The 14,002-nt window shown below is 41.5% G+C and overlaps 1 protein-coding gene across 1 annotated transcript in view; it reads left to right on the top strand.

The window, feature by feature from the left end:
- The window catches only part of trip4 (thyroid hormone receptor interactor 4), a 68,975-nt gene that overhangs the window by 20,388 nt on the left and 34,585 nt on the right, over window positions 1–14,002 (top strand). Inside the window, exon 12 of the mRNA XM_022748862.1 lies at window positions 6,511–6,613. Within this exon, the coding sequence (XP_022604583.1) occupies window positions 6,511–6,613 (103 nt within the window). The remainder of the gene's footprint in view (window positions 1–6,510; window positions 6,614–14,002) is intronic.

Genomic DNA, 14,002 nt, shown 5'->3' on the forward strand with positions numbered 1-14,002 from the left:
CAAATATAAAATATATTTAAACCACTAACGAAACTGAAAGGCTTTTAAACTTCGTCCCATGGATACAGTTGCTTTATTTACACTCTGACATTCATTGACATCATTTTTCACATAATGGTTTTGGTACATTTTTTAAAGATATTTTCTGGAGTTAATTTTGGGACAGCTGTTTTCAATTAAAATATTGTCAAAAATGATACATGTGTGCTTAGTCACATACGTACACTGTGTGTCTGTGTGCTCTGTTCCTGTGTCATGCTGCGAAGGAAAAACAAATAATACGGTTGGTGCGTGCAAAAACCTAAAAGGCAGCTACAGTACGAGTTTCCTGAAGGCAGCTTTTTTTTTTTTTGGGAGGGTTAATGAATGCCAGAAACAGGCTTGTGTTGTTTGGTGAACACGATAGATGAAAGAAAGACTGGCGAACGATTGCTGTTGCATACAGTTCCCAACAACACCCTTTCACCTCCCACATGTAGCCCATAGCTCAGAGACAACCCATCTGTTTCTCCATTCCCAGGGTGAAACCAGCCTTGACACAAGTAGCTAAGCAGTATTTCAAAAGTGGCCTTTCCGGGAAGACACAGTTGGCTTTGTGCAGTTCCCTATCTATCAAAATCTCTGCCGCTGTGTTTCTCCCTCACCTTATACTCTTATTATCCGTCTTTCTTACTAAATCGTATTCCTCATTTTTACTCTCTAGTCTGCCCCCCCCTCCCCCTCTGCTGCTCCCTCCATTTGTGCCTCCCTCCCCCTTATTCCACCCTCCTCATTTTTAAAAGCCACATGCTCCCAGCCCGTCTGGCTCAGTTGCACCCTGCCAATGAAGGGCTTTTTATTGGGCTGAGATTGAGTGCAGCCAAGCAGGGCCTGGCTAGGGCTGAGGCTGGGGCCAGCCTCAAAGTCCCCCAACCCCCACCCCATCCCCCCACCCCACCCCCCACCCCAACTGCACAGCCCACTCCACATGCCTGTTCTGGTCTGGCCCTGTCGCCCAGAAGGAGATTACTTGTCTCTGCTGCCCTTAATTGCCGACAGCAGCTGAAAAGAGCCAGGGAGAGAGGGAGAGACATTGTAGAGAGAGGAGAGGGAACAGTGTTGGCTTGTTGAGCTGTCACTTGACAAGCTTGGACTCAAAGGTTTGTGTTTCTTCTGTCAAATCCTGGCTCTGTATTAGCTGCTTTTATTAAGATGGATGTTGTTTTCATCAAATCTGCGGCTCGTAACTCATGGTACTTTGGACTGTACTAAGAGTGAATACTACAGTAGAAAGCAGATGATGTGTCGAGGAAGGTAAGCCGGTGAAAGACTCATATGAGATATCCATACACGTTGCTTTATTATGAGGGTGTGTGGTAAGAGCAATAGGGCCACTGTGCCCTCTCCCTGCCCTCTAAGCCACTGTTATTTTTCATAGCCAAGGGCTTCCTTCCAGCAGCCTGTGCCCCGCCGTCCCTTTTTACTTTTTCCAATGAACTTGTGAATTTCATATTATTACAGTTGGTTATTGTTGAATCCCCTCTGGCTTGATCCCAGCAAATTAAATAGTGGGCAGTTTATTGAATTGGCAGTCTCTGAAGAAGCTGTGAAGCTCTATGAAATTTCTCACCTCTCCATTTTGCTGTTTAGTATTTTGTATGTAGTTTTCCACTCAGCTGGGCTCTTGGTAAAATGTTTTGAATCCATATTTACAGCCCGTTGCCTCCCACTCATCCTGCTTCAGCACGTATTATCAAAGCATGGCAGTATGTCCGGTCTTCAAATAAAAAGATGCTTCAGTTTAAATTGTTTGGGCACCAACTGGTTTTCCAGTCTCTGGCCAGAAGAGCTGATTAAACACAACTAACTGGCTGCTGGTAGTATCTTCAAATTTACTGTACAGACATGAGAGAGCTCTAACTCTCTGCAGGAAAGTGCCTTTCCCTAAATGTTGAACTGTTCCTTTAAGTTAATTAACTGGATGAACGACACACACAACCTGATCAGCAGTTAAAAATGAATGTGGATACACATAACATGATGTTTACCTTCGTCTCAAGTTGCCATACTAGCTAGTGTTAATCAAACTATTGTCCAAATCACAGTATGGCCAAGTGCAACATCCAAATCGCAAGAGTTGCTTTTCTTTTGATGAAGGTAAAATGTGTCAGAACAGACCCTGAATGAAGCATCGTGGTGCTACAGAGATGAGCCGACCTACAAATCATATTCTCCATACATAAGGGAACTTCCTTGTTTAGTACAAGCCTCAACAAAAATCACATCATCATCATTTTCACATGTTTTCAGTGAAAATGAAAAGAAAAAATAACCATTGAAATCTGAAATCATGACTCGTATCATTATCGCAATATCTGCTGGAATAATCTCAATATGATTTTTTTTTTTTTTTTTGCGTGTCGTTCAGCCTTGTGAGGGTGAGGTCTATTTTCTGAAAACAGTTTGGAGCCTGAAGATGTGGTAAACACGCACTGTTGTGTTGAGTCTGAGTTGTTGGTGATGTCTGTGATCCAGCAGAAGCTGCGGGGTCATTGTCTCACTATTGTCTGACTTCTAGCAGCAAGTAAAACTTGCCTGAAGCAACTGACTAGTGATGCTCAACTCACGTTGAGACACTTTAATGCACCTGTCACACTGTCACTACACGTACACCCTCAGATCTCCTCCATGTAAAACACTTGGGTCCCACTACCCAGATTGCCCTGGGGCTGTAACCCTGAACTACCAGATTAAGAAACCGTCACAGTAACAACTTGGATCAGTCTTAACTGAATTCAGTGTGACAGCCGCTGTCACTCACAGTGTTTTCACATAAATACACACACACAGTTTCATAATTCAATACCTGTGTACCTCAACAAGCTCAGCTTTAATTGCATTTGTAAGGAGGTCCGCTCTGACTGCATTAGATCCTTCCTGATGAATGTAGAGGGCTTTAGCAAACCTCCGTGTCACACAACCACAACGTTTCATGCCCTTTTGATTAACATGGAATGGAAACAATTAGGTGGGGGAGGTAGTGAGGCAAAGCAGCACATTCAACAGCTTTAAATGCTAATTAGCTAATGGAGGATGAAAGAGCAGGCAACTGGCGGGGTCTCTCACACTCCACACTCGAGCTCCGGCTGCGGATATGCTCGTTTCATCTGACTTTAGCAAGACCACCACCATTTTGTTTCCTTGAATACCTTCCGACATTACAGCCATCTTGTGTAACGTGAAATTTCTTTTGGTAATGATCTCAAATGAGGCTGAACTCATCTTTTCCAAAAAAGCGCCTGGTGTAACTTCCTTCCTTTTTGCATAATCGCTCCTTCTGTCTGTGCTCGTAGCTATCATACTTCCCCTTTCCATTCCCTTTTTGATTATTCTTAGAAAGTAGAAATATTCTCATAGTATTTGAACTTCAGTAAAAAAAAAAAAATTGTAATGTGGTTTTTGTGTTTTCTCTACTATTTAAACACAAGCACAGGATTATGTTTATGTGTTTAACCAACATTTGACCCGTTTACACCAGACGGCTGTCGCATATTAATTCCTGTTGATTGCTGTTCGCTCAAGACCCGGGTCTATAACTGTTGTCGTAATCAAATCACTGCTGAACCACAGAATTACATGCCGTTTTGTATAAATCTAACAATGAATGACGCTGACTAACGGCTCTTTAAACTTAATCACTGTGCACGAATTAAACCACTCTGGATTAAAGTGTCTTCCTAATGTACATTTAAAGGAAGACTCTGGAAAGTTGCTCACCTGAGTAAGCTATTTGAGAAGCACTGCACGGTGTTAACAGTTCACAGGATCGATCTTTACATTGTAGGTGGAATTTCATGTCCCCTCTGGCTACTTTAAAGAAGGGATCCATTCGTCCTAACCTAATGGGTGTTAATTGCTACGGGAAAACACTCGGCTCTCTGTTAATATAAACTAGAAAAAGGCGGACAGTGTGGCCGACGTTGTAAATGTGATCGCTAACCATTTTGTTTCTTTTATGTTTTGATATGAACCTTAAAGACTAGTGTTTTCTACATTTTCCTTCTTGTCAACAAATCCCTTTAAAGATGAAAACCAACAAGAATCTCTGTGTTTAGAAACACATACAAGGGTCTACGTGGATGGGGGCAGGTGGTTATTAGATCCCATCCAGGAAATCCAGTTTGAGCGATAGATACAGAGTTTGAAATTTTATCAGACGCCAAATCACAACACGAAAGAGCTTGTGGGAAATTATGAGACAGGATTTTACAACTCTGGTAATTATTTTATCTTTCGTTACACAATCACAATCACAATGTAAACAGTCAATCTACCAGGACCGCGTGCCGCCACCTCATCGCTGCGGCGGCGGCGGCGGCGGCACCACAATAAATGAGGTGTCTCTTTCTCATGCGGTGCTGCTCGTTTGTAACTAGGTCACAAATACATTTTCATTTACACGAAAGGCTCAGCAATTTACACAAACTGTGGGGCTCTGTAGTTTTTTACCAAACATTACTGAAAGAGCCTTTTATTGCATTTGTTGGGGACTACTGCTTTCCAAACACCCGACATTCCCCACCGCTTCACACCTTGATGCGAGAGTTGAGAAAGTCTGTTGAGTTTGAACTTCTCTCTCTCTCTCTCTCTTTCTCCAGCTCTCTCTTTTTTTTTTCTTATTTTTTAAAAAATTTGTTACACAACTTTTTGGAGCACGTTTCATGTGAACACTATAAAGGCTTTCCTGGAGAAACTGTCAGAAAATATCTGCTGTTTTCCCCCATATTTAAACAATATTGCCTCCACCCGCCCCCGTCTATGCCAACAGGATTCAAGTGTGGCCACTCAGAACAATAAACACTTGATTTCTGATGTGGTTTAACAACACGTTGTAAGAACTAGTTCTGACAGAGCATGAACCGACCCTAATACATATCTGTGGTGCTCGTGAGTATTCGCTGCGGCAGGATGGGTGTATTTGGAAAATAAACTACAGAGCCTGTGTTCATGGCAATGAAGGAACATGTTGCACAGTTTAACAGTGAAGTGTTTTTAATCATTTTGGTCAACAGTGGAGCTCTGTGGCACAGAGGAATACGCAGCATCAGGCTTTAGCTACACAGGCTAAATAGTATAGATAAATTGGAAGAACAGATCTATTGTTGATTTTGGTTTTTGTTGACGGTAAGAAAAACAGAGTTCCCTAAACACCACTTTTGTTGCACTTACAACCCTCACCTTTTTTAACCCTCCACTAAATTGCAGATTATTTTTTAAAGGGCTGTTGGGAGCTTTCTAACGAGGAGACATCACACTTGACTGGAAGACCTAATTTAATTGGAATCAGTGTGTCATTTACCGCAGGAAGAAGAAATCAAGGGGCTCTTTTAGGGTCCCCACCAATGTCTAATGACTCTGAGTGTTTACGTATTTTATCACTCGCCGGTGTATTACGCTCGGGTTGACATGGACTGTAATCTGAAATAAACATCTCTATCATCTTTACCCAGTTTGTCAGGGGCAGTACAGATGGATCGCTGACTGTCGATTTCCCTTAAAAGCCCCAAATTTGTCACAACCTTCGGTGCTCCTTTGAGGGAGATAGGGAGGCTGTGAATAAGAGAGGTGGATATCGAGGGTTGGGGGGGGGGGAGGAAAAAGCATGCTGTCATGAAAAGAGCCACTTCCTGGCTGGCTAGATGCAATCATGGGCACTATCTGATAGCGCCGGAGGAAATTGGATGAGCTGAGAGCCGTTGGCTGCCAGTGATGGGAAAGATGACTCCTTTGTCACTGTGTCAGTCAATTCCCGACTCTCACCTGAGAGACCAATCAATAACACAGAGAGAGAGAGGCTTTCTCTTGTCTCCAGGCCTCTGTGTGCTGTAGGCTGCTGTCAGTTATGTGCTGTAAAACACCCTCTCCTTCATAGGAATGTTGTATGGCACACATTAATATGTCAAGGATGCGGCTCAAAGTGATGTATATCTGTAGATTCAGAAGTAAGCTTTTTAGTAAATTATAATACGCTCGAAGTTAAAAATTCTGTGTGTAATTAATAAGTGAACACATTAATATTGTGCGCACGGTTTTAATCATTTTGTTATTGTGCTGCAATATTCTCTTTCACAGTGTGTCTACACGTGAGATTGCATCTGGAAAAAAAAGTCCCTGGATGTTTGATTTTGGTGCTGGTCGTAATAAATCTCGTCTCATCTCCGCTGTTCGCACGTGGTTGCAACTGGTCTCATTAGCGGCTGCATCATTAGTTGTGCGATTATAGTGCACAAGATCCTAAGCGAGACTCATAACTATCAGTTGCTGTCGGGCATGTAGTATTACATCAGGCAAGGAGGACGGTTAGCTTGATGTAGGCATCCAAATAGAGAGACTCACTGAATGATTCATATCGGTGACACGGGGCATCATGAGCTTTAACATATTCTGTGCACAATATGGTCATGGTAGTTGTGTGTAAGATGATGCTAAACTGTTCTTCTCTTCACCCCCACCCCCACCCCAACCCTGCAGTTCCCTGATACCTGTGAGGAGTCTGCTTCCCCATTCGTCTTCATCTGCACCAACCCTCAGGAGCTGCTGGTGAAATTCCCCATGAAAGGGAAGCACAAGATCTGTAAGTCCTACTTCTTTCATGTGAGGGGAAGTGGAGTGGATGAAATTAGCCTGAGCCGACTGAGAATTTCTTTATTTTCCGTCAGCTTTCTCCTCTGTGTTTGTATGTTCACACACACACACACACACACACACACACACGTAAATACATGTGTAAAAGAGTGATAATGCCACCTGCAGTTCCTGATTACTATATTTTCATTAATAAAACAGAATTACAAACGCACTCGCTCGAAGCAGGCATACACATGTACAGATTCTCTCTCCGAGAGCCATCTGTAAAGACGGGATTTTGCTGTCAGGTTGCCGGGGGGACAAGCCGGGCCTGGATGTGCAATGTTGTTGCTGTATTGTGTGATTTATAATAGGACTCAAACACGTTTTCCCTCTGCTGCCATAGCTGCTGCTGCAAAATGATGTACCTGCAAGCTCTTTTGTTAATATTTCAAAACCCTCTAAAGACTTGAGAGGATTGTTTATGCAGCTGTGCCTCTTTCACATCTTTCCAGATCGATGGAGAAGGCTTTTTTTTGAGAGGCTCAAGGTAGAATGTAGCAGGAGCTGTGCCCTTTTTTTATTTTACTAAAATGGATGTGATGGCCTTGTCTGCAGTTTTGTGGAAATGAGGAACAGTTAAGAAGGTTTTAGAGGTTTAGCACAGACCTGAACAGACAAGTGAAATGAAGTGTGCGTTAAATGGGATGTCAGCACGTCTTGAAAAATGTGTTTGGTTTGAACACTGATATGAAGACGGGTTCAGTGAGTGTCTGAAAATACTGTCAAAGTCTTCAGCTCTGTTTTAGAAATTGTCAAACTGTTGCGCTGTTTCCTGCTCCACTACATCTGAAGCAAAAAGAGAAAAAGATCAGGTTGCTCATGTACACTTGTTTTCATTTTCACTTTTAAGTAGTCTTAAACTGTTTGTACCTTTTAAATTCTGTCATTAACTACAGGGCTGAACTTGATAAGACATGCTGACACAGTGTTATAGGTTTGCCGTCGTAAGCACGGACCGCTGTAGGGAAATCTGTACCTACATTATTTAAACCGACTGTAACTTGTGGTTTTATGAATCAGCAGCTTACTTATAATTACCTGATAAATAGATCGTTTATTGCCTGTTTATTTATTTTTTTACAGTACTTGCAGCTTGATTCTTTCCCAATTAGAATTTCCAAACTGGTGATGTCTGAAAACACTGAAAAGAGAAACGCTTCAGTAAGCCTTTCCTCTGGTTTTATCTTGATGACATAACATTTCTACTATCCATAAAGAAATCCTGCCAGCAGCCATTTCAAGTGCGTTACCCTTTTTCCGAATCAGTGAGATTTTGCATGTCTTTACCTGCTGAGAGATGTAACAGCACCGTCTTCCTTATTGTCCTATCTGCCTCCCAGCTTTGTTCCAGATATGGCTTTCACATGTGTAATTTCATATACCTATTCCCAGCCAAACACACACACACCATCACTACCACCACCACCACTAATCTCTTGTTGAGTGTTTAGTAATGCAGCCTGAAGACAGCTGTTTTTTTTTTTGTTTTTTTTAATTTAAGACTATCCACATGATTTAACTAATTCACATATAAGAGCATCGATATACCCCCTGGTCTTTCACAGCCAGACCTGTCTCCACAGTGCTGTGTCAGTGCTGGAGAAGGGTCTGGCTGCACCTATTATCTAATTTGCCGATGGGGGAGAAAATGCTCGCCACAAAAAACAGCGAACACGTATGTCGACTGTGTGATTGCACGATCCAAATCTTTATCAAAACTTTGCCGTTTTCCGCTTGTAGCTTGCTAGCTCGGAGGTTGTTGTAGTTTCCCGTAGCGAAGTGGATTTTGAAATCTGTAACAGCCAGGGGAAGTGGAAAGGGAGGAGAATGGCGCCCAATGGCAAGTTTATATAAACTAATATACCCTAAAAAAAAAAATGCACACAGACACCAGTCAGTAGTTCTGTACATATGACACTGGGTGTAGGATATTGGGGTCCTATCACATAAATCACATCAAATAAAAAAGTATTTCAGCATATCACAAATATTCAACCTTATTTACCCTTCTACTGTTTGTTTACAACACATCCTCCCTTCAATATATTGAGCTGTTGGAGAAATTAAGATGTACCATTGCGTTATGTACTGTATGCCTACAGGTCTGTATGTATTGCATGTTCTTTTCAAGTGGTGGGTATTGATCACAATATGCTCCCAGCTTCACGCATTAGTCCAGGTATTTGGATTGGTCATATCCTGATGCACTAGACCTCCCCTGTCCAGCCTGTCTTATTCACCAGCCAGCTTTTCACTATCTCACTCTCTTGCTCTCTCGCCCCCTCTTCCACCTCAATTCCCACTGCATCTCACGGGTCAAGGCTTTACCGCTCCTCTTACTCAGGGGGGCTTAGCACAAGTATTTTTTTTTTTTTGCTCCCGCAGCAGCTTACATTGACAAGATCTGCTTGTCACTGGCATTGCCGGCCATCTCATGCCTCATCAGAATGAGCAAGAAAGGAGCACAGTTCCCTGCTTTTCTCTTGCTTTCAGCAGATTCATGGCTTCGTTGCGTAACACAGGCAGCTTAGTTGTTAAGTGGTTTTTCTTAGTAGTGTTAAACACTAATATGGTAGACAGTTGCTGGTAACTAACAGTGATAAGCTTCGGTACAGCAAAATATCAGGTTACACAGCTGCCAGGGTGTCGACCTTTGTCACCGCCTCTCAAATGTTTTTGCTGGAATCTTGGTTCGGTTTTTATTGTTTATTATTTTTTAAATCCCAATTAGCTGTTACCTTAGCAACAACAGCTCTTCCTGGGGTGCATTTTTAAAAAAATACAAACAATTCAAATGCTTATCCATAATCCCCATCCATTCAGACAATATCACACTGACTAAAAAACATAGTAAAATCACATCAATCCAAGCGTATGATTTGTAAAACAAACAAACAAACAAAAAAAGAATCTGTTATTTTACCAAGAAGTGATAAGAAATATCTTGTTGTAGTTTCTTTGCTAGATGTTTGTTTTTCTTAACCTGCCACTTTTTCACTCACTACATTTTGTGCTTGGAAATTTACAGTTGCTTATGTTTTCATAAGAAGGGGAATTGTTTTGATTGGTGTGACTGCCAAGCCAAACACATGAGCTGAAAGCTGCAAAATGCTGCAGTCTAGCGTGCTGCTTCTTGTAGGATCATCAGTACTAGCTGATGTTTTGCTTTCCAGACTGTGTAGCAATGTCGCTTATTGCAGCTGGAAGGTGGAAAAGGACAGGAGAGCTAACACATCCGCATACGGTTGGACATTATTGGATGGACGTGGCAATTATCAAATAATGTGATGCTGCCTCTCTCTGTCCAGCCAGTTTTACAGTTGGCTTTGGAGATAATATGTTCGGCACTGCTAGATGCAAACTCAGGTTGATCAGTCATTACCCTGTGGAGTCTGTGGCATTTAAAATGGCACACAGCCAAGGCTCACTCCCTGTAATAAGGGATGTGCATTATGGTTTATGGTCACATCCTGTGAACATTTGTATCTGTGTGTGTGTGTGTGTGCTTCTGTGTATGCTGAAGGTCAGTCTGGGTGGTGAAAGCTATTTGGCTCTCTGACACGAACCCAAGTTTGCTTTTTCTCTGCCTTTATAGCGATTCCCTCAATTCCCCCATGTTTTTAATAGCCTGACATTCTCTGTAAGATGTGGCTGTGCCCACACAGCTAGAAAAGTGAAACACACACCATACACCACCAAGATGTCTTCATGTAGTGTATCTCATAGATCTAATACAAAATGTCAAAGTAAACCTGCTCCTCACCTTATTATTATTATTTTTTTCATGAATAGTTTTACCTTTTTCAGGTCAATATCTAGTAAAAATACCAGAATGACTGGACCTTGTCTAAAACGGTTACACAACGTCAGCTGATCCCAAAGAAGCAGAGAGTTCGTTATCTTGTAGCGTGCAGGGCTCCATGAAGGTTGGAGGCATCACAGTGCTGGCATAAGCCATTCCTGCTTCATTCCCCCTTGTCATCTTAAACTCCATATAGTCAGAGATGTGTGCGATCCTGACACGAAGAAATGTACATGTCTCTACATGTCTGAATTTATTTAAGCCTAACTTTAGATTCTTCCAAGTCTGAAGGCAGAAACTTTGAATCACTGTCCAGCTCAGCTTTAATTGGTAGACATGAAACTGGGACTGTATTACAATACACTAACATTACTTTACACTAACCCTAACCCAGATTTCAGGTAAACGCTCAGAGAAACCAAATCTTGCAAGGCTTGACGGGCCGGGGCTGGGGCATGGCCGAGAGCGGTGACTGCTTTGTTGTGACATCACAAAGTTACAGAAGTCCTGACGGCTTGTTTAAGGCTTAGTTTCTGAATACAGGCATTTCTCTTTGGACTGAGCGCTTTGATACTTTCACAGTATTAATATAAAACCTGGACCTGCTTTATAATCAAAGAACACATGGAAATCTCACTTCATACAGTATGGGACCTCTAAGCCTTGTTTAAAGTGTTTGACGAACATGCAAGTCTCTTGTACAAGCAGTCCTATAATAAACTGACAAAAGCACAGAATTAGTCACAGAAGTGCAACAGTTCAGGATCTATCGTATTCAAGTTCTGATAAGCTCAAGGCACCAAATGCCAATTATCCATCTCGGGATAATTTAGCAGGAATCAAAAGTAATGCTAAGTGATATGACTGAAAAATGAAGATAAAAATTCAGTTCTGTAGTGTGTATTTGGTTTATGGCAAGCGATACGTTTGCACATGAGTTAAGCATGTGATTAAATCTCTGTAATCACATACAGTACTACAGGAAGTGCAGAAGGAACAGAAGAGATTGTTGCACAGTATAAAAATAAAACAGTCATCCAACGTCCTTTACAGCCCATTCCCAGCTCAGTTTGGTGCTGAAAATAAAACTCTTGTGATATTACATATGAATTCAGTGAGTGCTTTATGAACATTGGCTCATCTTTTTCTATGAAGATTAGTCACACTAATGGCTTTCCAGCAGATACAAAAGAGCTCTCTTTCGCAGAGATTTGATCCAACTACAGGGAAGGAAGTCTTGGATATAATTGCTAAGCTGAGAAATTCAGCTTCAGCAGCAGGTCATGATGAGATCTTTTTTATCTCTTGTAGCGTAAGTCATTGACATATATAATCTCAAAATCACTGGAGACTGGAGGCATTTCAAAAGACCTCAAGGTCGACAAAGTAGTTCTCCTGTCTCAACCCCCGAGGCACCAAATTCATTTTACCTCCATTTCTACAAAGGCCTTTCAGTGATCAATAGCAAAGCCCTTTTGGAACATTCCCACACAACCAGTTCTTTACAGTGTGTATAATTGTGTTTTATTATCCAAACAATTTTGTCACATGTTTGGAAACTGTAAGCTGTTGAGCATGAATGGATGAATATGTACTCTTGACATATTAGATAGTATTAGCTCTGATGAGAAACTGATGTTTGAAAGGAGGTTTTTTAAACAACAGGAAGAGGCTGTTTTAAGAGGTAAAAACGAATCGCAATCACGCCGTCTGTACTGTATGGTAAAGCTCAAAGAAAATAACGGGCTGTGTAATTATTGACCAGTTGCACCAAATTTACCATTGTAAAAATAGAGAACATTGTTTATTGTGTTTCTTTCCTGTGTTATCTCTTATATTTTTGGAAGAAAACTACAACAACTTGTGAGCTCAGTCGGTGTGCAGCACAAAGTCACGAAGAAGCAGAATTAAGTTATTTCTAGGAAACTCTGCTGGATATTGATGTCTGTTTCTGAACAAATTTCCACTTACTAATTTCCCGTTTTCTTTTCTTTTTTTTTTTCTCTTAATAACTTTAAGGAACTAACACTTCTCCATTTCCCTCAAAATAATTAGAACCAAATTGTGAGGGCCTTTCTTGGAAATATACTGGTAATTTACGGCTAAATACCAGATAATCTTGAGGCAATTGTGAGGAAAGTTTCCAGAAAATGAATGGTAAGACACAGAGCCTGGGACATATAATACAGCAGCGACACATACAGTAAATTTTTCACTTGTAGCTACTATATGCTGGTCTTATCATTTGTCTGCATGTGCTGTGTTAGAAAATACAGACCATTGAAATCCAGTACAATACATATTAAGCACCCTTATGGGAATTGCTTGAGGCAAAGAAATCTATATTTACTTGTTCCCGTGTAACAGCCACGTGCCAGGGGACTAGTGAGTATACATCACAAATAAATGATTCTCTTTATTTGGTTGTTATGTATTCTACATCATACCCCTTGTACACACTGCACTTCCAGCTCTCTCTTCGATGTAATTTGCATTTTCCGCGCATACATTATGGAGCTGTTGCAATATGTATGGCTTTTATCCCTCAGTTGCATCACATATGGAAATAACACGATATATTCCCAGTGAAAATGTTGTAGTTGAATTTTGCTCCACTAACCATCAGCTGCACTGTTACCTTGTTATTACCTCTTTGTTTTTACGTGTGAAATCACAGTACCATGGGATTGCAAATAGAGAAAGCCAATTACCTAACAAACGTCCACCTTCTCTCCTGAGGTGGTCATGACTTTTTTTTTTTTTTTTGTTCTCCTTTATTTCTCCCCTGCGCTCTTTCTCTGTCATCCACCGCCGGGAGACAGAAAGAGGTTAGAGCAGCGGAAGTCCTGTTTTGGTTATTTATTCATGGATTTTCCATTTAATATTCATGCCTTTTTCAGGACTATCTGGGTGCAGAAGAGAATTTGCTGCCTCGGAGGCAGCCGGGGCCAAAAATCAGGTTTCAGCTCGAATGAGCCCAGCGGATAAAGGGGAGAGAGGGAGAGATAGATAGAGAGGAACGAGAGAGCAGGGTTTCATGTGTTCTCTAGTAAATGAGAGGCAGGCCTTGAAGGTGACAGGCTGTGTTTATTACTGATCTGTCAGCCGGTTAATGGGGAGAGGAGAAGAGAAGAGAGAGGAGAGAGCTGAGCTGTCGAGCAGAGACCGGAGTACACAGGCATGGGAGCAGGAGAGAGCCCCAAGCAATAAACTTTGCCATACTAGATCTGCTTGTCCTTACACATTCAGTGGCAACGCTCCTGCATGTTGAATTCTTACTAAATCAGGATCTGTAAAAGAAAAAAAGAAAATGAAATGAATATTTTTCAGTGAACAAACATTAACAGAAAGGATTAAGACTGAGACCTATTGTTAACATACTCTACCTCCGTAAGCCCAAAGGTGAATTTTCATTTCATCATCTGCCCGTGTCTGGAAGGCTCTGTGCGGCTCATCCCAGCACAGCCCAAAATTTATGACTGTGCAGACGGTGCACGGAAACAAGACGTGTGAATGCAGACACGAGAGTTT

Source organism: Seriola dumerili, unplaced genomic scaffold (assembly GCF_002260705.1).
Source record: "Seriola dumerili isolate Sdu_G_001 unplaced genomic scaffold, Sdu_1.0 BDQW01000011.1, whole genome shotgun sequence".
Lineage (NCBI taxonomy): Eukaryota > Metazoa > Chordata > Actinopteri > Carangiformes > Carangidae > Seriola > Seriola dumerili.